We start from the raw sequence: 24,689 nt of genomic DNA on the forward strand, positions 1-24,689 counted from the left end.
TAATCTTATTTTTTCATAAGATCGACAGCAGGATTCGGGTAAAAAATGATTAAATTGAGAAATGCTCAATTTTCTTTTCTTGTTACAATACCTAAAATTCTCTCGTCAGTTAAGCCTTCTATTAGGTAGCTTTAAAATTAAAATTGAGCACTAAGTAGCCCAATAAACAAAAAATAAAAAAAAAACAATAAGTTATTCTTCTAGATATTATTATCTGTGTTATGATTATTGCTTACGTCAGGGTATTAAAAAAAATATAACATATTGTAAAGAAATTAGTTACTAAGATAACATTCAACATACATCTTTTTCTATATTAACCTTAATATCAGTTATTATCTGTTAAAATTTGAATTTTCATTATCACAGTAGGCAGTGGAATTTGTTGGAAGACACTGTTCTGCATAGAGCTCGCGATCGAAATTGGAATGCAGCCAAGACAGATGAAAGCGTTGTCTAGTTTAGCTATCCACGACAATAGATGATTGGCATCAGGTCAGGAAACAAGTATTTGTCAAGTGTACTGAAGATTCTTTCGCTATATCTTCATGGATTAAAGTCAAGAGGACAGATTATTCTAGAAATTTTATCATGATAATCGCCGAAGTCTTCACTTATTTTACAAATTAATCACAGATCAAATAGAGCAAAAGATAGTAAAGCCTTTGTTGGGCTCATCTGGTGTACGGCTAACAAATGAGATGAGGTGTAAATATTGCGTGGTTTCAATTGAGACTGAGGCAAAAATATTTATATTAAACTAGTTACTAGACTCTTTATCTCAGCTACGCTCTGCGTCCGGGTTGAATCGGAGTAAACACATAAAATAAATGATACTCGGTAAGTTGTAGCCACAGATAATATAATACTGTCTAAGCTTTATAATGGTAAATGTATTTTAAAATATGTACCTGTAAACAAACCTATACCTACTTAAATCTTTATTTCCCATTTATAACATCAGAAACATAAGACTGTTACTGTTAACTGTACTATATATTCTAATGCAAAAAAAAAATACATGATCATGAAAAATACATGATGTATGTTCCATGAATTATGGAACATACATGAACAATTAAAGAATGAAAAAGTTTATTCAAGAAACCTATGATAGCGTAAGTTAATTTCTTGAGATTAGTATCTTTATGATAGTAATATCAGGATGTCACCTAACCTTATATTATTAACGATCGGTCTTGGAAAGTTCCCACTTCCCTCGTAAAATTGTTCATTATCAACGATTATAGCAAAGGAACGTTTATTTTACTTAATTATAAACCTTATAAGAGCTTTGATGTTTAATGGCGTGAAATTACTTAAATGTTATTAATTTTCTGTAATATTATTAATCAATTAATTATGTAAGTTTGTATTTATAGCTTTTCTTTGCTGATATAATTGAGCTTAAAATTTTATATTTCTATATTATTATAATAACACGTAGGTACGTTATAAAAAAAACAAAAACGTACATATAAGTTCATATAATAAAACGTTAAATTTGATCTTACAATTCATTTACTTTTCCATTTTCAAGTGGTTTCTTCGTCTACAATACTTTTATGATTTCGTGACATCCTTTATATTCCAACTAGTACAGAAGAAATCACTTAGTATTGAGAGTCGCCTCGCCGATTAGCTATAAAGCGTTATATCATAATAAATATTTATCGCAGTGGGGATGTGACGTAATATATTTGACACGACTCTATGGGGAGAAAAGGAAAAATCATCAATTATTACTTCATTTTGTTATCTTCTCATAAACTAACAAATTAAAAGTCATATATATAAGTCATATATCGAAATTATTATCGCTCATTAATTATTTAAAAACGTAGTCATGTCTATTAATAAAATGCCGTGTTACTTGAATGTAGGAATTAATTAATGCAATTAGCCTATAATGGGGTAATATTTATGGCAGGGTCGGGCCGCGGGTTAATTATTTTTTAAAATAATGGCCTACAAGCTCCGCAGTGACCTGTGAAATGTGATTGATTGTCAACACATTGTACAGAGCACCTGTAATAATAGTACGTTGCTCCATTGCTGTCACATGAGGCGTGTCTAGATATTGATTGATTGTTTTCCCACGCTAATGACTCTATTAAAGCATTGTATGTTTTATCTTCAAGTCTGATTTATGTGACATGCCATGCAAAATTGATATTTTACATGGCATGTTTCAAAATCCATACTAATATTATAAATGCGAAAGTAACTCTGTCTGTCTGTCTGTTACTCAATCACGCCTAACCTACTGAACCAATTTGCATGAAATTTGGTATGGAGATATTTTGATACCCGAGAAAGGACATAGGCTACCTAATATTGCGAAATATGTACCACGGGCGAAGCCGGGGCGGACCTCTAGTAAGAAATATGGGTACAAAAAATAAAATATATAATGGCTAAGTTTTATTTTGTGTAATATCATGGTCACTTTCAAAGTTTAATTGCCGAATTTTTGCTTTAAATAAATTATCAAAAGTAACATTGCGCATATAGCCAACATGGGGCAACAATTTAAGAAAGAAAAATAAAGTATCAAGCACTATTTCTGATATTTTATTACATTTACAGATATTTGAAACAAAATATATCAAGCGAATTCGTTGTAGGTATTTACAGAATGCAAGCCACATAACATTCCGAAAACGTTTTAATAAATTATAAGAAATAAGGTGTCAGGAAATTGCCAGTAAAATGGTCGTTCGATTTTCCATTTAGTGGGTGAAGGACACTTAAAGTTTATGAGGGTACGTTGGTGCAGACTGATCTAACAGGTGAATGACTAATATTATGTTTATTTTTCAACATTCGGCTTTTTCAATTTGTATTTATTTTCTAATAATCAATTTACCTTATTAAATTACCAATAGTTCTTAATATCTTGTCTCTTATATCACTTCGTGTAGATTGTTTTGCATGTAATTTTCAATTAGTATGTAAGTACATTTATGTATAATTTAGGATCATATTTCAAATTCAAAAGTGAATACGTATAAAAATGTAATTTAGGCGACTTTGATCTCGATATTTCAATAAAAGTAAGAATCCCTTCGCTAAGATATTTTCATTACTCACTTTTTTGTGCCGAAATTTTATTTTACAATCGTTTATTTGCGACGAAGGTGCGTTATTAAAGAATAAATGTAGGTAAGTATAAATCGATTGTCTCAGTTGAGGTTTATTATACTTTAAGACTCCGATACGATGCTATCACCTATAACGATAGTTTCGATTGTTCGACTGTGATCGTAATGATACCGCATTTTCCTTACCTTCTACATCGACGAAAATTCAGACAGGCACCTAATAATAGGACTTCAACTTAGTAAGCTTCTCTATGATTAGGTACTTAGTGAATTAATGTACTTGAGTTTTTGAATATTAATTGCGACGTTCAAAAAATAAAACATGCATTTGTGTTGAGTGTTGACAGTTCAAACATTAATTATTAGATTTGTTGGCTTTTCTCTCAAAAAATGTGTAGGTTTGTTTTCTTGTTCCAAATAAAGCTTTTCTTTACACTGTCACTCTGAATTCCATTTTCGACTGCTTCTGCTTGCTTCTCTGATTTATTTTAAATTCACATTAATTATCTTGAGCGATATCTTCAATTGTTATTTCGACTCCACAGATTTAATCTCGACTTATTATGTTCTAAATTAGTGTTAAATCACAATGTTTTGCTTTATTTCTAAACATTCTACTAAACTTAAACACCTGCTGTCGACAGCTACGATATATTTTCCGACTCAATTTTAATTTAGGATTATGTGTAATATAATGTACCTAATTATATTATACATTGTTTTTATTTCATTTGGTTTATTGAGGACATATATTGTTTTCTTAGTAAGGTACGATTAAATGCTAGACTTTGCTGTATTTATTCTATTTCTTTTATTCATCGTTTGTTTATATGCTTTTATACGACGTCTTTAATTTAGTTTTTAAATGTTTTCTTGGTAAGTTTTGTTTTTTCTTCTGTTCACTGTTACATAAAATTGCTTTCATTTTGAACTTGTAAATAGATAAACTTAAAATTTTACACAAGCTTGAAAATATTGTTCTATTATTATTATATTATTATTATATTATTCATAATATCAGTAAACATGATAATTGAAATAAATATTTAAAAAAAATTCAATTAAAAATAGAAAATAATAATAGGGTTCCAAAATAAACTTGAATATCCTCGAGTTGAATATGAATATATCAATAATAAAGGTTTTATTGCAGAAAAAAAACGTCATTTTTGGGAATTTCCATATTTTCCATTCATGCAGTCAGACACATGTGCAAACTTGAGTACATATTTTGATTTACTTTCCTACTATTAGCGATCGATTGATTAAATAAAATATAGGCGTCCGTTGAGGTGATTAATTATTCCCATAAATAGAAGAAAATATAATAGAGCTTTTAATAAATATTGTAACAATTTTTCTATTACTTAGATAACAGTTTTTTTTTAATTTAAGTGCAAGTTTAAATTATACTATTTTCAGTTCTTTAAAAGCGTCATTGTTAATAAAGGAAAACAAAATAGTTAAGGAATTGTGCAAACAAATTAGTAATTAAGAAAATTAGAATGAATTACCTGCTCCACGGACCCATATTGTCTTCGTGAGAACACACCACGCCTGGAGATTAGCTCACTCGCTGACGAACTGTTGACAAAATTAACTTAATTAATAAGATTCATCGGAGCTTTTAATAAGTTGTGAAGTTACTAGAAGAAGTTGACATAACGATACGATCATATCATAATTTAATATTTTGTAGAGTGGTTTAAATATGGTTTTTATTTGTATGTACAAACTTATATTTACATTTTATGAAGTCGAACTTAAGTTTTGCTCACACGTGGTAAAAAAAGTATCCTAGAAATTTTTATCACCAATATCTGTTCTAGCAAACAGAGTTTGCCCTTTATATTAGAAATTAATTAAATATGTATAATCCATGAAAGTTCAAATTTCCACATCCACATATTCAGATATATTGAACAAAACAATAGCACTCGCGCTCCTCTGTTTATCAGAATGTTATAATTGACATACGCCTTTGTATCAAAGTATGGCATTGGAACTTTGCAATTTGACCAGCTCTTTGCCTCTTTGCAAGTGGCAGCGAGCATTTGCGTCCCTACCTTAATTAACTGCAGTTTCCACGAAGCGGCAGAGGTGTAATTAGTCACCTTCGCCAAGAATTTCTACAAAGTTTTTTAATGAAATAAAAAAAGCCGTTCGACCATTATCTTATGTAGAAATGATTATGCATGCATTAGGTAGGTTATCAAAAAAGTGTTTGAATATGCTTAAAAAAAAAAACTTAATTCTTCCTCATATTTTAGGAGTAAAATGTAGTATAATACTCAGCTTTGTCTAAGCTGTTCAAATTTGCTTCAAGTGTGCGGTGAAGATGATTAAAATTTGAGAAAATTAGCTCCAAATCTTCTAACTTTTTTAGAGCTAGATATATTTATTTATTTATTACACTTTATTGTAATACAATCATTAAATAATAAGAAACAATAAAAGAGAAAATATGGTACTAGAAAGATGTAGTACAATTGGCGGCCTTATCACTAAGAAGTGATCTCTGCCAGGCAACCAAGCGGTAAAAAAGCGAAATATTTAGTAAATACAATTTTGGAAATAAAATAAGAAAAATAACATGAAAATAAAAAAGTATGATACTTACACAAAAAGTACATTATATGCACATAAATAACTATACATATATGTATAATAACTATACTATAAATAACCTTACATAATATATACAAATGTTTTACATAATAATACAAATTATAAACTCCCTTTAATATTAATGAATGTGTATCTGTCGCAGGCAAATTGTATAATCTCGCCGTTTACAAACGCGCGGCATTTTGTAATAGGCTGTGTATTTACTTTTTTCAACGTCCACAAGAAGACGGTTGTGAACCGATGGAGCCCTCGCTTCGCGGTGTTCCTATTTCTGTGTAGTTTTAAAAACAAGAACCTAACCCCCCTTATCCAAACAAAAAATTTCTGATTACGAATTCTCGACATATAACAAAATGCCTAGCGTTTGTAAAGTGACAGACGCCGTTTGTAAACAGAGGAAATTGTACAATTTGCCTGCGACATATCCAAGCGAATACATCAATTATATTAAGTTGTTGGTATAGCATTTCTAAAATTGTGTAGGAAGGAACTCATCTCTATTATATATTTTGTTGGAAGAAGTCGGTAGATAATTATTATTTACACTCCAAATAGAAATGAAGGTACTCTGTATGGTACTTCAATATGAATATAAATTGTAATTAGTTAGTTTTCGGCCTTTTACTTGCTACAAAATTCCGATCAATTTCTCACAAAATTCAATGAAAGGTTAAGAAACCTTTTTGGATGTAGGCGTGTTTAAATCCATATAGGTTTCATTTTTTTTTGTTTCCATATTTTTTTTCATTAGCTAGTGTAAAATAATGAAACTAAAAATAATATATATGTGATCAGGCATATGAATGACATCTTCTCAATGTATGATCTGAATATAAATTTCTAAAATTAAAGGAAGTATTTAAAGATTTCTCGACCTATTTATGGCCATAACCTATTTTCAAGTGATCGACGTAAAGACAAGAGTTCAATGAAGTGGTAAAGGGCTCACATAGGTCATTTGTTCACATTTTAAGGAACAGTAATCAGATATGTGCGTGGGAAATATTCCATATTGAAACGAGTTTTAAATATAAGCTAGCCTAGCTGTAAAATAGCTTCGTGGAAGTGAATATAAAAAATGTTTTTTCTTTCAAATTGCATACAAAAAGGATTGAACTTTACATTTTTTTTTGCATAATAACCAACAGTTGCTATATGCATTGTCTTGATTTTAAGTACATCAGTGGACAACCATCACCCTTAATACTTATTAAGTGTACATTTTAAGTTATATCTAGTAGATGGGGATCTTTTGAGCAACTGTTCAACTAATTATTTATCTTTGAAGTTCCATCGTAACAAATTATTGCCTTTAAGTGAAATATTAATTAGAAGTAGTTTCCTTGAGCAATATTTGAGATATCGCTTACCGCGGCAGGTACTCGACGTGGCTCGGTCTCGACTTAAATTCAATATGGACGCCACTGAAAAACTCGAAACGTTCGCTCGCCCTCTGAATTTATTACTTCGGTCTTTTGGCTATATGCTAAAAGGAATCATTGTGCCTTTCTTATAATTTATTACTTTTCCTTTCCTTTCATAATAATATTATATACTACCAAAAGAGAAGTGGTCTGTGTTGTATTCACATAGCTAGACATGAACTCTGAACATGGTATCCAAATCTACGATATTCATAGCATTTCGTTCGTAAAAGAGGAACATTTTTGTCTCTATCAGAATAAAATAAATGTTGACACTGCTATTCAAAATAAATTTAATAAACAAACTCTTATATTCACATATTATATTAAATACTAGCTGTGCCCCGTGGTTTTACCCGCATTACTCCGCTCCTGTTGGTCTTAGGGTGATTACATATAAACTATAACCTTCCTCGATAAATGGGCTATCTAATACCGAAAGAATTTTTCAAATCGGATCAGAAATTCCTGAGATTAGCGCGTTCAAACAAACAAACAAACAAACTCTTCAGCTTTATAATATTAAAAAATAATATAAGTATAGATAACGGAAAGTCAAAATAAAACATAGAACAATAAACATATTTATTACATCATGAGAAAATTTTTTCCAATAACGAATTATGAGCATTATTAAGGGTTTAACGTCTCTATACGGAGATAGAGCCCAAGATTAATGCTGATGTATTAGTATTAAGAGAGAGGCTTGAAGGTCAGAAAGTTTGAAAAGCTTACACACCATGCTCGTTCCGTGGAAAGGTATCATTAGGGAGGGTTTTGCGAACAAAGACGCAATACGAGGATCTTGGATGGTACAAGTGTTTACTCGACCTTTACCAAAATTGAAATGACGACGTGTTCATGATTACAATGATATTTATTAAAACAAACTGGTGTATTTTTTGGCTTTGGTTAGTTTGACCGAATTTATTTATTAGATATCATTATTAAGCTTCTTTATCGTGTAATATTTCGAAAATTAAATGTATGTTCATTTTTCAATTAACATAATATGTTTAGAGGCTACAAGCAATAGCATCGACATTTATACTGTACAATACCATATAGAAATCGTTTAAATGAATTGAATCCTCAGATCTCAGGGGACGACTGAACACTGAATATAAAACGTGTAACAGAAACAATACGAATCTTCAAACAAATCAAGTGATCCGTCGACGTGTATTTCAAGTACAGAGACAATAATTTTATCTTAAACCGCACAGATGGGCAACAAATCTGGATGTTATAAAATGTGTAGGTACCTCTTCAAATTATTGAAGATCTTTCTAACTCAGCAGATTCTTTCATATCACAACGAATAACATCGCATAGTTTCTTTCAACCGGATCCAATAAAAAACTAGAGTTTCAGACAGTATTTATAGAATTCGGTTTTTTAAACGCAAATTCAATATTTCAAGTTAAATTTAAATGTATAATGTAGCCTATAACTAAACCTATATAGGAAAATAAATCGAAAATTTCAATGATGATGATGGTTTTGGACCGAAATATTTATCTAAAAATTTATCAATAAATTATCACGATACGATTTTATATTATATAGATTCAAGTATAAAAGCATGTTAAACTTATATACAACTAGGTTTCCGCCTGCGGCTTCGCCCGCGCAGTCAAAGAAAAACCCGCATAGTTCCCGTTCCCGTGGGATTTCCGGGATTGCGTCATTTTCCCGGGATAAAAAGTAGCCTATGTCCTTTCTCGGGTATCAAATATCTCCATACCAAATTTCATGAAAATTGGTTCAGTAGTTTAGGCGTGATTGAGTAACAGACAGACAGACAGAGTTACTTTCGCATTTATAATATTAGTATATGGATGCTGTAGTAACTAGTAACATAATTAACAAGGGGTAAGTACATCAACATAATGGATGGACGTTAGAGGAAACCGGCTTAATGGAGCATACATGCGTTTCTAATACACTTTTCTTGTTCTCACTCAAGACATTCAATTATTTAATTATCAATTGAGTCTCCAATATTATTTTATCAATAAAATAGTATAAGTTCATCTAGCAGAATAATAACGTTAAAAATTAAATTACTAAATAAACTCACTAAAATAAACTAATAACTTAAAAAAGTCCAACATGGTTTCGTACCATGTTGGACTTTGTGCAAGCATATTTTAAAACAATTTTAGATACTTTAAAACCTCACTCCGAAGTGTCGTATTTAACTGCTTACAGAATAAACGACTTAACTGAAACACCTGCTTCCAATTCGCCCTTATTATCTATAATTGTAATGTCATTTAGCCCAGACACACTTGGAAACTTTGTGCCAATGCAGCCATGATTCTAAAGATAGAAATAAATAAATTGAATTTTCTGCTCTTTACTCGTGGAATAACTTAATAAATATCACCCTCGTCTCGCCCTGGTCACGGAACAAAATATCAATTATAAAAGATCCATTTTTCCCTTTTTGCTGATAGCACTAGAATATTTTAACGAGGGAAAAACAGTTTTCCTGTGTAAAATATAAACACGTTTTCTATGCAAATAATTCTTTGCAGTAACAGTATAATATTAAAGTAAATCAGGAAAAAGTTAAAAGATATAACAAGAAGCAATATAAAACCTTATTCTGTGAAAACTGCTGGCAATATATTCAAATTGTGTAGAGTTTTTCACCGTATAATTTTACACGAAGCCCAAAACCATCAATTATTGTATTCATATCCCGCTTTGAACTCCTATAACTATTAATTGGTCGTGTTCAGTGTAGCATGTGTGCTAGTGAACGACAGCGGTTCTCTATTTGGACGACTGACGTTGAATTTCCCGTACAAAAGTTTGCCGAATGGGAAATTTGCGTCACTCTCTATTAGGAACAAAGATCTAAATGTCCTTTGTCTCCGGAATAGGATTCTCTTTATCGTGCTCAAAGCGGTTCATCGTTTATTGCGGTTTGATGAGGATTTAATAGATTTACTTATATCTCGATGGACTTTTATTCAGTTTATTACTTTACTATTCAATGAATTGTTTTTAAATAAATTAAGTAAATTGCGCAAAAAATAAATCGCGAAGTCCCGGGATAGCAAGCGGATAGGTCGAAAATTTAGCATGCCGTACTAGAAAGCAGTAATATTTTTGGTGTTGAAAAGTAAAACGACTCTATCTCGCGCCTTTTTAAATTTTTATTTTAAAAGGTGTGAGATAGAGTCGTTTTTTCATCAAAAAGCATTCCTTTATGCAATCAAAGTATAGATGTAACGCAATAAGTTACAATTCCCCAGATTCAGACAGCGCGGCATGAGACTGTATATTTGTTTGAAGTTACAAAGTACCGAATATAAAATACAATTAAAATAAAATAGCAAAAATTGCACAGCCATGCATTCCCAATTGGACACTTATCTCCAGGTGTATTCCAATATCGAAGTTATAACGATAAATTCACGACAAAACAATATAAATCCCATGCAGAACCTTGCATTGCTGAAATTGGGTTAATGCTTATCGTCTATAATACTTTTCAAAAACAATGAATTTTGAATTAACAAAGGAGTTCGGTTACAATAAACCTAAATGAATATTGTGATATTCGTGGAAACAAAAATATTCAATTTATATAACCTTTATTTGGTCTCACGCTACATGAAACCATATAACTATACATATGAATGTTTCATGATATTTTCTAAATAAAAATACCTGGTAGTTTTACAAGGACATTCACGTGTGCTTGTAAAGTTTCTCTAATGTTAGTAGTTTTGATATTTTACATATACTTATGTGTGAAATTTGGCTTCTATCGAAAGGTTTTTTGGCAAGTTCCATAACATGATACCACGACTTTAAAATACTTAAGTAGAAAGAACCTTCAGGAAACTAACGTATAAAAAAAGTAGCCTAAAACATGTATTTTGCTTATTATTTCATCCTATTAAATCTTAAACATTTATTTTTATAAATAAAAATGTAATTAAAACTAAATGATACTTTAATTAAAATAAAGGCAATGGCATGAAAGCTCTGTTCAGCGGGAATGCGACGAGATGGACGCGATGAAAATGCATGATGAAACGAATTTTCCACTTAAATTATTTTTGAAAAGATCTTTATCTATTTCAGACAATTTCATAGTTTATTTTTTAATGCGAACTATTTAGATGTATGATTAATTACAGTACAAGAGATAACGATTAATAGATACAGTAAGGATACAGTAAAAACAGGTCACAATATGCTTGGTTTTATAAGCAGCATTGCCTGTACACATCCGAAATAAAGAAATATCTAAACACATAGTATCCACGTATAGTCAGCAAGTAGCATTAAGTCTGACAAATGAATAAAATAGTATTATAAAATTATACACTTGACTTAAAGCACATTAATATTTCGAATTTAATGTTTTATTATTGTCAATAAGCTCACACTGAGATAAATGAATGCTAGAAAATGAATGCGACAATTTCACATGTAGTGTCGAAGTGGGCCAGCTGTAATTAAGTCAAGCCCCGCAAGCCTGCTATGAATGCGTTGTAGCCGTTATTTTATACATTTTTTTATGTTGTCCGAAATGCGTAGCTTTTTAAAAAAAATCTCATGCACAAATTATTATTCGGCATTTCATAAAAAGCTGGATCTATTTTTTGTTATTTTTTCAAATTCAAAGTTACTATTCAACATTCTCAATATAATATTATAGCTTAGTGCTTAACGTGGCGATAAATAATTCAAGATGGAAGATATGAAACCTTGCATTCGTTCCATTCAGCTTCGATGAAAAGAAATACGATGGAAAGGTACGCTTTATTTTGAACCTAACGCATATTTTTTATTTTTTTGAAGCTAATATTCAATAAAACATTGTTTATCAATACTACTTTACACCCTTCAGTACAGTAGATAAAAAGTTGATCTTACCTCAATGAAATTAAGTATATAATCAAGGTTTTATATAATATTTTTTTATATGAATAAAAGTAAGTATAAATGTATGTATATATAAAAAAGCCTCAGATATAGATAGATAGTGATAGTCTAATAGAATTAATAAAAAATAAAAATGTCGAAAAGAACACATTTTTAGAATTTAAATAAAAAAAACTGGATACTGCAAAACTAATTTAATTTTGCTTCCATTCATGGACTGCGTTATTTTACACCGAGCCACTCTACGGCACAATTAAAATGTTCGCGTGTGATTCTTTTCCATCAAAAGGCTGTGTCTAATATTTATTATTAACGCGTAATCTTATTGTCGTTCAGGATTTAGGGATTAACCCAAACTCGCGCGTTGTTTGTTTTTATACTCCGAGTAAATGTAATGTCGCTTTAAGCAGCTTTAACCAAATTTAATCTATCGTCTTTGTTATCAGTGTTTGGTTACTAAATTTCACTATGCATAACAGTCTCAAGAATATTTCTAAATCCAAGAACCGATTAGAATATCACGAGAAGTCTTTAGAGAATCTTTTTACTATAAATATTATATCTAAACTGCGTAGTGTACTTTGTAGTGTACTTTCATAATACCTCCATTATATATATTATTATGTGATCGCTTAAAGTAGATACAGTTTATAAGGAAAGATACTGTAACTTGCAGTAGGTATTGGATTTCTCCTTATCTATACTAATATTGTAAAGCTGAAGAGTTTGTCTTTTGTGTGTTAGGAACTACTGGTTCGATTTAAAAAAAGTTCTTTCGGTGTTAGATAGCCCATTTATCGAGGAAGGCTATAAGGCTATATATCATCACGCTAAGATCAACAGGAGCGAAGCAATGCGGGTGAAACAGCAGAGCACAGCTATAGTAGAGAATAATATAATTTTAGCTTTTTAAATTTCTAATTTGGTACACAAATGACAAAACACATGATATTTTGAAGTAAGAAAACTAATATGAAACAATAGAACTTTTCAAACTACCTCAAATATTATAATCACGAGAAAGCTTGAATTTATAGTACATATATTATTGATTTTATCATCATAAAAGTAGGCATTCTTCGAAGTTTTATCCATGTTACACAGTTTATGGTCGTCAGAAACCACAGTCACGTATGACAAAATAAAATAATATGACGTATTTATTGGTTATAGTCGTGATCTGCTTTCTAATACGATTCAATAATATAGTGACCTATTTTATAACATCTATTTCTATAAGAAACATAAAATTTAATAAATGAAGGTAATTGATATACCTAGAGACATTTCGAAGTTACTGAAGCTCCATAACTAATATTGGACAGTTGCGAAATTTGTTTGCAACAACTAAGTAGACGCTTTTAAACTGAATGCAACGTCGGTGTCCTTTAATGTTTTGTTCTTTTTAATTGCAATTCACAGGAAGTTTATAATATATTAATTTGCTAGGTCTGAAAATTGTCACGCTAGTTTGATCTTTGTAGTAACTAAGTATGAATGTTTTTAATATCTAGTAGGTAGGTATGGCAAATAAATGAAGGTCTCGTTATTGAAAGTTTTCCTCTCTGAGAGCTGAATGATAATTAAAATCGGCTTAATTATGAACTACAGTATAACTATATACCGTATTTTTAAGTGAATTAAAGTGTTTCATAGTTTCGACGAGAAGCATTTTATAAATGAAAATAAAAAAGGTTTTTAACAGCACCGAATTCGCACTTTAGGAGATTGGTAGCGCTCGTAGAATTAAAGATTGCTTATTTAATTAAATTTTGATAGGCAAGTTTTGAATATTCGATAGTTAAAATATTAAAGCAAAGGCGTCTGTCTTGTAAATCTATGTGATTGTCGTTAGATTTGATTTTAGAGATGTGGGATTTAATTTTTAATTGCTTTGCTTTCATTCAAAGAGATACAGTGAGATCATATCGAATATTTATGTATAAAATTAAATAGAGATACCTAAAAATCAATCTAAAATCCAATTATTTCGCATAAAACGTTTACAATTTACATGCATAAAGGAGCAAACTTGGCGAATGACGATTCAACGAACTTTCAAGAGCCTTCCGTATTCGCCAATTCCTTTTCCAAGAACTTCGAGATATAAGTGTCGATGTGCCTGTAGGCGACGTTTCTTATTTCACCCCTTTTCTTCAATACGTACAATTTTAATACTTTATTATCTACGTATATGAATAGCAATAAACATTTATTGAAGAAGATATTTTAATTAATATCTACACAAGATACCTACGCAATGTTTCAATAAGAATGCAAAGCAATTTGTATTTGATTTCAATTTAATAAAAGCTTTCAATTTACTACTGACTGAAATAAATATCTATTCCTAACATATTGTTATTGTTAGAAATACATATTTAGTATATTTATAAAATATTCAAGAATACTTATAATACCTATGCACTGTAAAGTTACAGCTGTATCGAAAAATATCTTTGTTCGCCATCTTTTACTGTTATTTCAATAATACTCGAAATTAAATAGTAAAAACATGCTAACATCAAGTCATATTTGTATATCTGAATATATAAAGCTAGCACCTACAAACAACACGCCCCTATGATCGTGGATCGTTTATCAATGTAGTTAATCTACAATACACTGTAGTGACGCTGGCGATAACAAAAACCATTTTAACTTTTCAGTTCTATTTCAATCGTGTTCAATAAACACATTTAAGTCTTCCTTTGCGTAGTAACTTCTCGATTGTATCAGATGGGCAGTTTTATTTGAACTTTTGAAATATTCGGTACTTATCAAATTTTAACAATTTGACTGAGAGCGATTTCAAACGTCATATTAAAATTTGAAAGCCAAAACAGATGTTTTTTTTTTTAAATTATGTCTTGAGTTGTTGTACTTAAATGCAATGGAGGAAAATGTGTACAAAAAATAAAATGTAAGTTCTTAATTACCACGGCCAATTTGTTTGTCTGAATGCAAACAAATTGGCCGCGCTGGTCTTTAATCTACTAAAGAAAACTAATTGAAGAGTTCGCTCGTCCAATAGTTTTTCGATGCTACAAATGAATAAGGAAAACCGTTGTGTGTGGAATTTTAATGAGTATTTTTATGTGAAAATGCTGAAATGGCACATTTACTAAATTGCCTGCAGAGAGCGTTTCTCGCGATCCGTTTTACTGCCACGTTAATTGCATTGTAAACGAAATTGCAGTGCTAGTCAGCTATGCATTTGAAAGTTATTCTTTTTAAATTTTTATTTAGAAGATCATGCATAAGGACAAAGTTAACGATTTCATTGCGAAATGCGAGCAATACTAGTTTTACCTTTAAATACTATAGCTACTTACTTAGTAATTATTATTATAATTTTATAGTGAGACATTGCATTCGAATCTTTGATGCATCATAAATTAATTGTAACTGTATCTACTACTAGATCTTAAATACATACATCTTTAAAAGAATTTGCGTATTCACAAAAACAATTCAATATGATGAGTGAGCTCACTGAGTTCTAAAATAAAGCAAAATTGAGCTTTAGTTGCATAAAAAATATTTACGAAAAAAAAAATATTTTTCGTGTCTACTAGTGCCTATTTCACACACAGTTGTACAGTACTTCAATGCAAACAGAAATCCGATCAAAATCACGTTCAATCCAAAAATATGACGAGCATGACATCCATTATATTTTTCTCAGTGACCTACATACTCAGTCATGGAAACACAGGTGAATTCACACACAAAATAACGTATGCTCGAAAGATAATAATGTTGTATCAAAATAAATGGGAAACCATAATCATGCCACAATCTTTATATATGTTATAAATATTTTAATTTGAAATAACGACGTTGAATGAGACTACAATTTAATTTACATTACTATGATAATATTAGATGTTTTAAAAAGTAATCATTGTTATGTATTTTATAAAAGATAGATTAATGATAATTCATCAGAAATTATTAAATATAAAAGAAAAACTTACATAATTGCCTTCAGGGTAAGTCTATAAGAAGAATTTTAAGAAATACCCTGAAGAAATTCTTCCGTTGATAAACGAGAAGGCGGGACAAGTGACTCTCTGCCCCCAAGCGTCCGTAAAATAAGGACATTTAGACATCAAAGTGGAAAAATATTTTTTGGAATACTTTCGAATTGACCGTGGATATACACGCGAGCTTGATGATGGTTTAACAATAAAATATATCCCAAAATTTCACCAAATATCACTGTACCCATGTCAAGATCCTTTCATAACCGACGTGACAGTGCGCTAAAATTTCCATTCAAAGTTGGTGTAAGTTGAGTAACTAAAAATTATGATTACATTTACAGGTCTTGGTATATTCTTGAAATTTATTATAAAGTGCTGTTTCGCATCGCTCTCCTAATTAGATAACACTCGAATCGTAAATTTAACTTGCGAGTTGTGCTAATGGGAACTGACAGTCGTAATGAGGGATGGCGTCATGGTACAATTTGCATTTACACTGGTTATACTAGGGCTATTGAGATTATGGCGGCGTTGATTCACTGGACTTTGAAAGCACTATTATTATATAGAGAGACTTTGGTGTCTTGATAAAGTATTTATGAAAATAAAAAAGAATAATGACATCATTTACAGAAATTTAAATTTTTTCGGGATTTTAAAATTTGCCAATTTTATGAAAAATAATTTTTCCTTAAATTTATATTGTTTTCGCTGTTTTAAATGCTTAAAATACCTTATAATTTTTTAATAAAAGGATGTTTATTTTTTTTAAGAATGTTTCTTAAATAAATATTTTTAAGTTTTTATTTTAAACGTTCTTACAAACTATATTTAGTTATTATTTTTTTTTCACTTAATAAGTTTTACTATTTGAATTCAACAAAATATTATTCGTAAACATTTCTCGTACTCGTACTAGTAAATTACTAGTACAAACACTACTAGTACAACTAAAACAAGCAGCACTACTATTACAAACTTATATTGATTAGTCAAATGTAGACAATTCGAAAGTTTAATTAGCATTGTACGTAGTTAGTCTTCAAATCCTGAAAATGGTTTCATATTGGGAGAGTAATTCGAGTAGGTACTTGCCCGCGCGTATCGTTAATAAGCCTTTGAGAAATCAAAATTCAAAGCGAAAATCGTTTAATATCTGCGGTGACCTACATTGGTTTCGGACATGAGAGGAGACAGGGTTAATATTACCGCTATTGAATAACGAGGAGCCGCAGATTTATAGGAGCGGATAATTAATTGAGACGACTGTTTTAGTACTGTGGTTTAACTCGTGAAACTTAATGAGGTCATCCTGTATACTTATTTACATGCGTACTGCGTGATGTAATGTTGGTTAGCGGTTAGTCATTATGTTGATGTAAGTGCAGTTTTGCTACATACTGATAAAGCATACGAATTGTATCGTGATGGCGTTACACAACAGATAATATTATAATACTATACGGTACACCTAGTCTATACATATAATAAAATCGTAGGAAAGTCAAAACTGTACATTGAATATTTTTTTAAAAGAATACTTGATCCATGATCTATAATCGATATAGAAGCCAAAAATATAGTTTTTAGAATTTTTGTCTGTTTGTCGGTTTGTCTGTTTGTCTGTTTGTCTGTATGTATTTCCGGGCTAATCTCAGAAAGTACTGCATAGATTTACTTCAAATTTTGCATGAATATTCCTAAGAGGTCGGGTGAGGATAGTTTAAACATATTATCATGATATCACCTTCGGGGGAGGAGCTGTGAACCTTTATTTTTCTTACATATTCCGTGTACTACGACAGCGTACAATCTAAAGACTCATGTTTAAATGTTGGTTTCGAGTAAGCCATGCTATTATCTAGCTTTACAAAATAAAAACTATGTCATTTACGTAATTTGGGCAGAGAAACAGTTTAATGAATTTAGTAGTATAAAAAGACAAATTTGAAACAGCGCCATCTATGAGATTTCGTAAAAATCAAATCAATTTACATGTTATCACTACTGAACAACTGTTGAAAATTAATAATTTAAATATAATCATGTTATTTATTTAACTCTTTAACCCATATCTTCCCTTCCCTATAAGGTGCGCTTATATTTCGTGTGAATATACTACATTTTTAAAAGTGAGGGTAGATGTTTATTATTTTAAGTCAAACTAGACACCATTACAATTAATCTAATATTGATTGTGTTCATTGGTTACTTTTTTAATCTTCGTGTTTTATAAATTTATAAAGAATAGAAAAAATTCGATCACGAGGCGGGACTCGAACCCACATAATTTCGTGATCGAATGTTTCTATTCTTTATAAATTTATTATTTATAAATTTATATTTATAAAGCATTTGAATAAATAAATAAATAAAATTAAAATAAATGTCATAAAACCAAAAATATCAAATTCAATCTTCGTGTTTTGTGAATTTTCACCATGCGTTCCCACAAAAGGTAAGTTGTTACTTTTATAGGTATTTATTTTTATAATGATAGCAATTCATGTTTTTTATTGGTTTTATAATGGTTTTATATTACACTTTTAGAATGAAATAATAAAATGATGAATTCTTTTTGACTTTTACAAGATTTTGAGGTGCGTTGGGAACAGTAGTTTGTTGATAAAATTTTATATGTAAGTAGCTTTTTTTATTGATTTACAATTATTAACGTTTGATTTTTTATTTACAGATTCAATGTTCATAAAATTATATCGCCTTTGGAAGACTATTTCTGCTGACAATTTTACAACAACACTTGAAAATTGATGATTTGATGATGAAGATAGTGGCAGCAAGGATTAAGTGGAAATTAGTAATCATCCGCTTCGTCAATTTTTGACTGAAGTTAATGTCCAACGTATGGTTCAATCATTGGAAGTATCTCGGGTAATTTTGGAGGATATTTTTCAGGAAGGAGAGGAGGGGCAGCCAACCACATATCAAACTACTACGTTTTAGTACCGAAAAAAATGTTATTGCCAAATGAAACATAAATTTTGCACTCACAACTGTACAAGTTATGATTTTTATTCTGACTTTGCTGTTATCTGATTATAATATTTATCGTTATGGCTATCGAGGTACCGACCGTACTGGGATGAGAGTACATGATATTATACCTACTCATCATCCAGGATTGCTTAGAGCATTTTCACACTGAAAAAGATGTTTTCTTTGAATCGTAGTTGCTTCATTTATTTATTTTTAATCATTTTACATAATATGTTTTATATTTGCCCATTTTCATTATATTTTATAAATAAAATGGAACCAACATAACTTTGTTACGTAGGTATCATTTCTCTATTAATAATCCGTAGGCATATTTTCCGAGCACCCCATTTAAGGTGCGGTCCTGAAATTATAAAAAGTTAATGTATACTTTTGCCTAATATAAGCTCAAGATCATTTTTAGATAAAAATAACAAAAAGAACTTATTTATTAAAATTTAGTAGATAAAAGAAATTATGTTACGATTTTATAAGAAAACACAGTATATTTATTAGGCGGCGGTGATCTCTTCCAGGCAAAAGATATTCATCAGCTCAATAAAATTGAATAGTTGTTGTTAGTTATTCTTTAAATTCACTGATTGTAATGAGCATTTCCGCATGCAAGTTGTATCGTAGTTTAGATATATCATAGTTTTGACACATTACAGTTCCAACAAAACCCTCAAATTTTTGAGCAGAGTTGAGCAAGATAATTTAAAAAATGTGCTGTGTTAAGTATTATAGAAAAGGTTAGTTCGTTGATAATTATCATTTCTTCATCATTTACATGGGTGTTGTTAAATGTTAGTAAAAATAAACTTTGACTGTTAATACTTTTGTTCAGTATTTACCTGTATGATTATTGCTTGGTAATTAATATGTATATTTTCATGTCGTATAGCTAATTATAAACATAAGTGTGATGTGAAACTAGCTGGATTTATTTTTACACACTCACAGCCATATATTTTATATTAAAATAGTGTAAATCATAATATTTTTTCACAATTAAAAATATTTCCTTTTTTCTGATGGTGTTGGCATCGAATTAAACCGCGCTGTCGTTTCGTTCACTAAAAGTGATGTTATGAGGACCGAATATGTAGCCGCCTCAACTTACGGAAACGAGAGTAACCTGCGTTGTCTGTTAGTTATTGTATAGTCGAATTTAACGTTACATGGAAATTGGAATCTAAATAATATATTATGTATACTTAGGTATATTAAATCTGTACATGAAATATATTTCCTAAATAACTATCACGGGGTGATTAGGGATCGACACTGATGCCAAAGAAGCAAACAGTAAAATTTTTGTCCGTATAACCGGTATAGAAACAAAAACTACTCGACGGATTTAAACGAAACTTGGTACAATTATTTTTCATATACCTGAGCAGAGCAGTAACTCCATTTTTAAGCTTTCGTCGCGTGTGCAACCTTAATGGTTAAAGCTACACAGAAATCATGTATTCAGAAAAAAATGTTCTCCTTATTATATAAAAAATATCTCCCGACATCATAAATGTCTATCTTTTATGGTTGACTCACAATAACACGTGTAACTTCCGATAGCTTAGGAGTTCGAAGCTTTCTGATTATATTTGTCTATAACACTCTCAGTCCGTTTTAACTCAATTTTTATTTTCATGCATCAGTGCCACCTAAAAAATCTTTATCTCGAAATTCGAGCAAAGCTAAGAAAATGAGAAATAAGAGTTCTCAAGAATCGTTAGAGGTATACTCTAGGCCGAAAACAACACGTGTTATGCCGAGAACCTGAAACCGCTTCACAACGAGAATTGCGGCTCACAGCTGACCGCGAACGGCATGTACTATCCCGTGAGACCGAAACCTTCACTGAGAGGGTATAACGTCTCACAGCTGATCACGGCCGTCACATTTTATCTCGAGAATCTGAAACTTTTACTCAATATGAAGACCGTTTGACAAATGATAGGGTGCACCATAATATTATTCGATCTCTTGAAGATGAACATGAGCATAAGCAATGACTAGAGTAGGGACGCGAATATTACAATTAATTGAGACAAAAACGATTATTAAGTTTGTTTAATGAAAGATTAAGAATTGAAACTATTCGGTCTCTGGAAACGGACGAATAGCGAGAGTCCCCTCTTACTGCAGACAGATTTCGCATAGTCTTAATGACTTAGAGGTAAACATAGAAGATCAATCTACGAATTCGGTGGTGGGGTCCGACAAATATAAAAGTGGGTTTTCTTATAACCTCACAATTGATTACAGATCATCTTCTGTATAGGCGATATTAACGTAGTATGTTATTTTTGTAATGCTTTAAAGTGGAGTAAGGAGTCGGCTTTCGTTTGAAGATACACCGGAACCTTTGAAATCACTACTTTTAGAGGAACATGACGTGCAATCTAAACAGTTCTTAGACAATATTCGCTCTTATAGTAGTGCGTTTCAAATGATCCTTTGGTGCTCAACAATTATCAGAAGGTCCTTTCATGCTTACTTTTAAGATACAAGGTCAAGTTTACCATTTGATAGGATCCCTTTTGCCTGAAGGCCAACCTAAGTTTCTTTAAATATATTTTGTATTCGACTACAACGAATAGTCGAATACAAGAATTATCAATATTTCTCGAATTTAAAACTGAACTCATTTCACAATTTTAGAACATGTTTCATCAGGTTAATTCGTATGTATGCAGTTTTAAATCGACATTAGAAGCTTTTCCTCAAGATGGTGATATTAATATAAGATTGTTATAAATGTCTATCGGCACTCAGGAACTCCCTGGGCGTGTATAACGCCCAGGCCACAGTATTACAATTTTTCCTACAGCAGGGCGACGAATGTATTTTCGCATAGCAAAGGAGGGGAACTCGCGGGGGGTCAAGTGACGCGGGCCACGTACCATTAACATGCTTAGTTTGTGGTACCGAGCGCGAAAGAAAGTCATCGTGTTTTTGTTTTGTTACTATGTAAACTAACGTAATTTAATACTTAGGTACATATTCTATAACGGTGCGCTCAAACTGTTAATCTACATTTAATTTAGATTATTATTTGAAATACTAAGTAATGTAGAATTTAAATCACATTCCTTCATGTTTTCCTCAGATTTTCAATTTTCTCCGATTTTAAGATTTTCAGAGTGTTCAATTTTAATGTAGTTAAATTTTATAAGAGACAATTAAGAACATTCAAAAATAAAGTGTCACGTATTTTTTTTAAACGACGAATGACCTAAAACGACGTAATCGCGGACGAAGTCGCGGGCAACAGCTAGTTAAGAATAAATAAATAAAACGATTAAAATATAAAACAACAGTCAAACGAAAAACAATGGACAGCTGAAAACCGATATGAAAAGAAAACGCTTCTATATATTTCTAATTTCAAGAATATGATGATTTGGAGCTTCTTGAGAATGTGTGTAGTTAAATCTTTTCAAAGGACCAGTTCTGCCTTAAATGAGAATAGGACGTTAGGTTTTATTTGTTATTCAGGATTAAATCTTCGGATTCATTGCCCTGCCATATATTAGATTTCCCCTAGACTGGCTGTAACTTTTCAAAGGTGCGTGACTGAACAGATTGTTATACCAATTTACCTTTCAGAACATACCGGCAAATTAAATGCCGGAACGTTGTTGCGACGTGTTTCATTAATTTTATTTATGTTTATTAAGATTTATGACATTGTTGTCATAAATTTTCGTATGTATGAATAAATTAGATAGTGATAACTTTCATGAATATGAGCGACTCACCATAGGCTTTTACGTTCTGATGTTGAAGGTTGAATAATGAAATAATTTCAGCGACTTTGGTCGTTACCTATTAATTTTATGGACGATTATAATAATTATCGAGCGATGAAGTAAATGGCGTAAATAAGAATTTATTGAGCTTAAAGGTTCATAAATCTTGAATGTGGTTACTGCTTTTATCATCCTACGCAGAAGGGAACCGAAAATGTTCCAGTAACCAGTGCTATGGCAGGTATTTTTGGATATCGAATAGGTAGATGATGTGTTTTAAGATAGGTAGTTAGCTCAATGGTAGTTTACCTTTATTTCAATAGTAACTATATTAATCAGATCTGCTAAGTAGTTCTTTGATCATATTGATATTCCTTTAATAGAGGAAACTAGTTAATGTCAGTATTGAGAGTTTTAAGGAAATTTCCTTTAATAATAGTACAAGTTTTTAATAATAATAAATCTTTGGAAATTATATAACATGCTCAGTGAAGGGCTTTAACGAACGAACTTAATTATTGTCCTTTTGTATCAGTTCAATTATTTTATACAAATTGACATCGTTAACAGTATCAAAAATAGATCTTGATTTTATAAATAAATAGGACCAAATTATGCAATCTTTCGTAGAAACGAATATACATTTTCATAAAATACGAAAAAATAATAGTAACCTCGGATTTTATTTCTTTTTTCACTCTTACCTCTGCACCATACGTTAGGTACATGTTGCGATTTAAATCCATCTAGTTTTGCATACAAAATGGCAAAACATAAATTTCGTTAATTCCGAAAGTTTTCAAACGTTATTTCTATTCTGCACGAACTAAAAATGTTCTAGATTTCTTCACAGTACGTATGATAAAATTTCTATGCGCACTTTTGGATTAATGAATGCATTTTAAATAATAGCATACTACCTACATGTTACATAAATCATTTATTTATAGTCCCAATCATTTACTTATATTTCTACAATCTACATGCACGAAGAAAACAGAAACACAAATGTCCCGATCGCGCTTGATACATTTATCGCATAAATAACAAGGGCGTCATTTATAAAGGCACGCTCCACGCGCCTAAACTGCACTTTGTGTACACAAACTGCCGTGGTTGTACACCCCACATGTGGGCTTGTATCGCCACAAACACGTCACGGGTTAGCCGAAGTGGCAACTGGGTCATATTTATCATTTCATAGAGAGGCGTCAAATTGACGCGTTGTTGCCGTAATTCGTGCAGTTCCTGGACATAACAGTGTCCGTTGAATAAACATGGCAAATGCTTAGGTTCTCATTATTGGTTAGAACGTTTAAGGCCTGTTAAGTTTTAACAGGATTTAGATAACAAACTAAATTCACAACTATTTTATTGGTCGCATATGCTTACTTTGAATTCCGATTAACTACAGTTATTAAGTCTTGACTCTTGAGTGGCGCAATTTTTTGTCGGTGTTTCCTTTATTGGAGATCATATTTAATACTGTGCTAAGTTGTGATAGAGTCACCATAAAAATCAAGCCAACTGCCAAGTGCGAGTCAGAGACGCGCACCGAGAGAACCATGCAAACTTGCTTTTATTATACCTATGTTGTAAATTTTAATTTATGTTATTCACAATTTATCCATTAATATCTGTCCTATAAGAACTTGCTTCGTAGAAAATTTCAAGGTTCACGGGAAATACTCCGTAGGTTTTGATTCCCTTGCGAATATCGAAAATTATTATTTGGTTATTGGTATTTGACATCGGTAAAATAAACATCACAGGAAATTCATTTCCGCGTGTTTTTTTCTATAATTGCCTGTCAATTATCCAACGATGTGTAAAACTGTTTGCTTTCATATTACCAGTGGGGTTATCGGATCTCAA

General features: G+C 31.0%; 1 protein-coding gene across 1 annotated transcript in view; it reads right to left on the reverse strand.

Moving 5' to 3' along the window:
* LOC149489526 (GTPase-activating Rap/Ran-GAP domain-like protein 3) overlaps positions 1-24,689 on the reverse strand; it is a 49,385-nt gene that overhangs the window by 20,335 nt on the left and 4,361 nt on the right. The window contains exon 2 of the mRNA XM_089714111.1: positions 4,619-4,688. Within this exon, the coding sequence (XP_089570237.1) occupies positions 4,619-4,688 (70 nt within the window). The remainder of the gene's footprint in view (positions 1-4,618; positions 4,689-24,689) is intronic.

The sequence above is a fragment of the Colias philodice genome, chromosome 3 (assembly GCF_061535455.1).
Source record: "Colias philodice isolate Cphi_HAF_F1 chromosome 3, ilColPhil1 Martin Lab GWU primary, whole genome shotgun sequence".
NCBI lineage: Eukaryota > Metazoa > Arthropoda > Insecta > Lepidoptera > Pieridae > Colias > Colias philodice.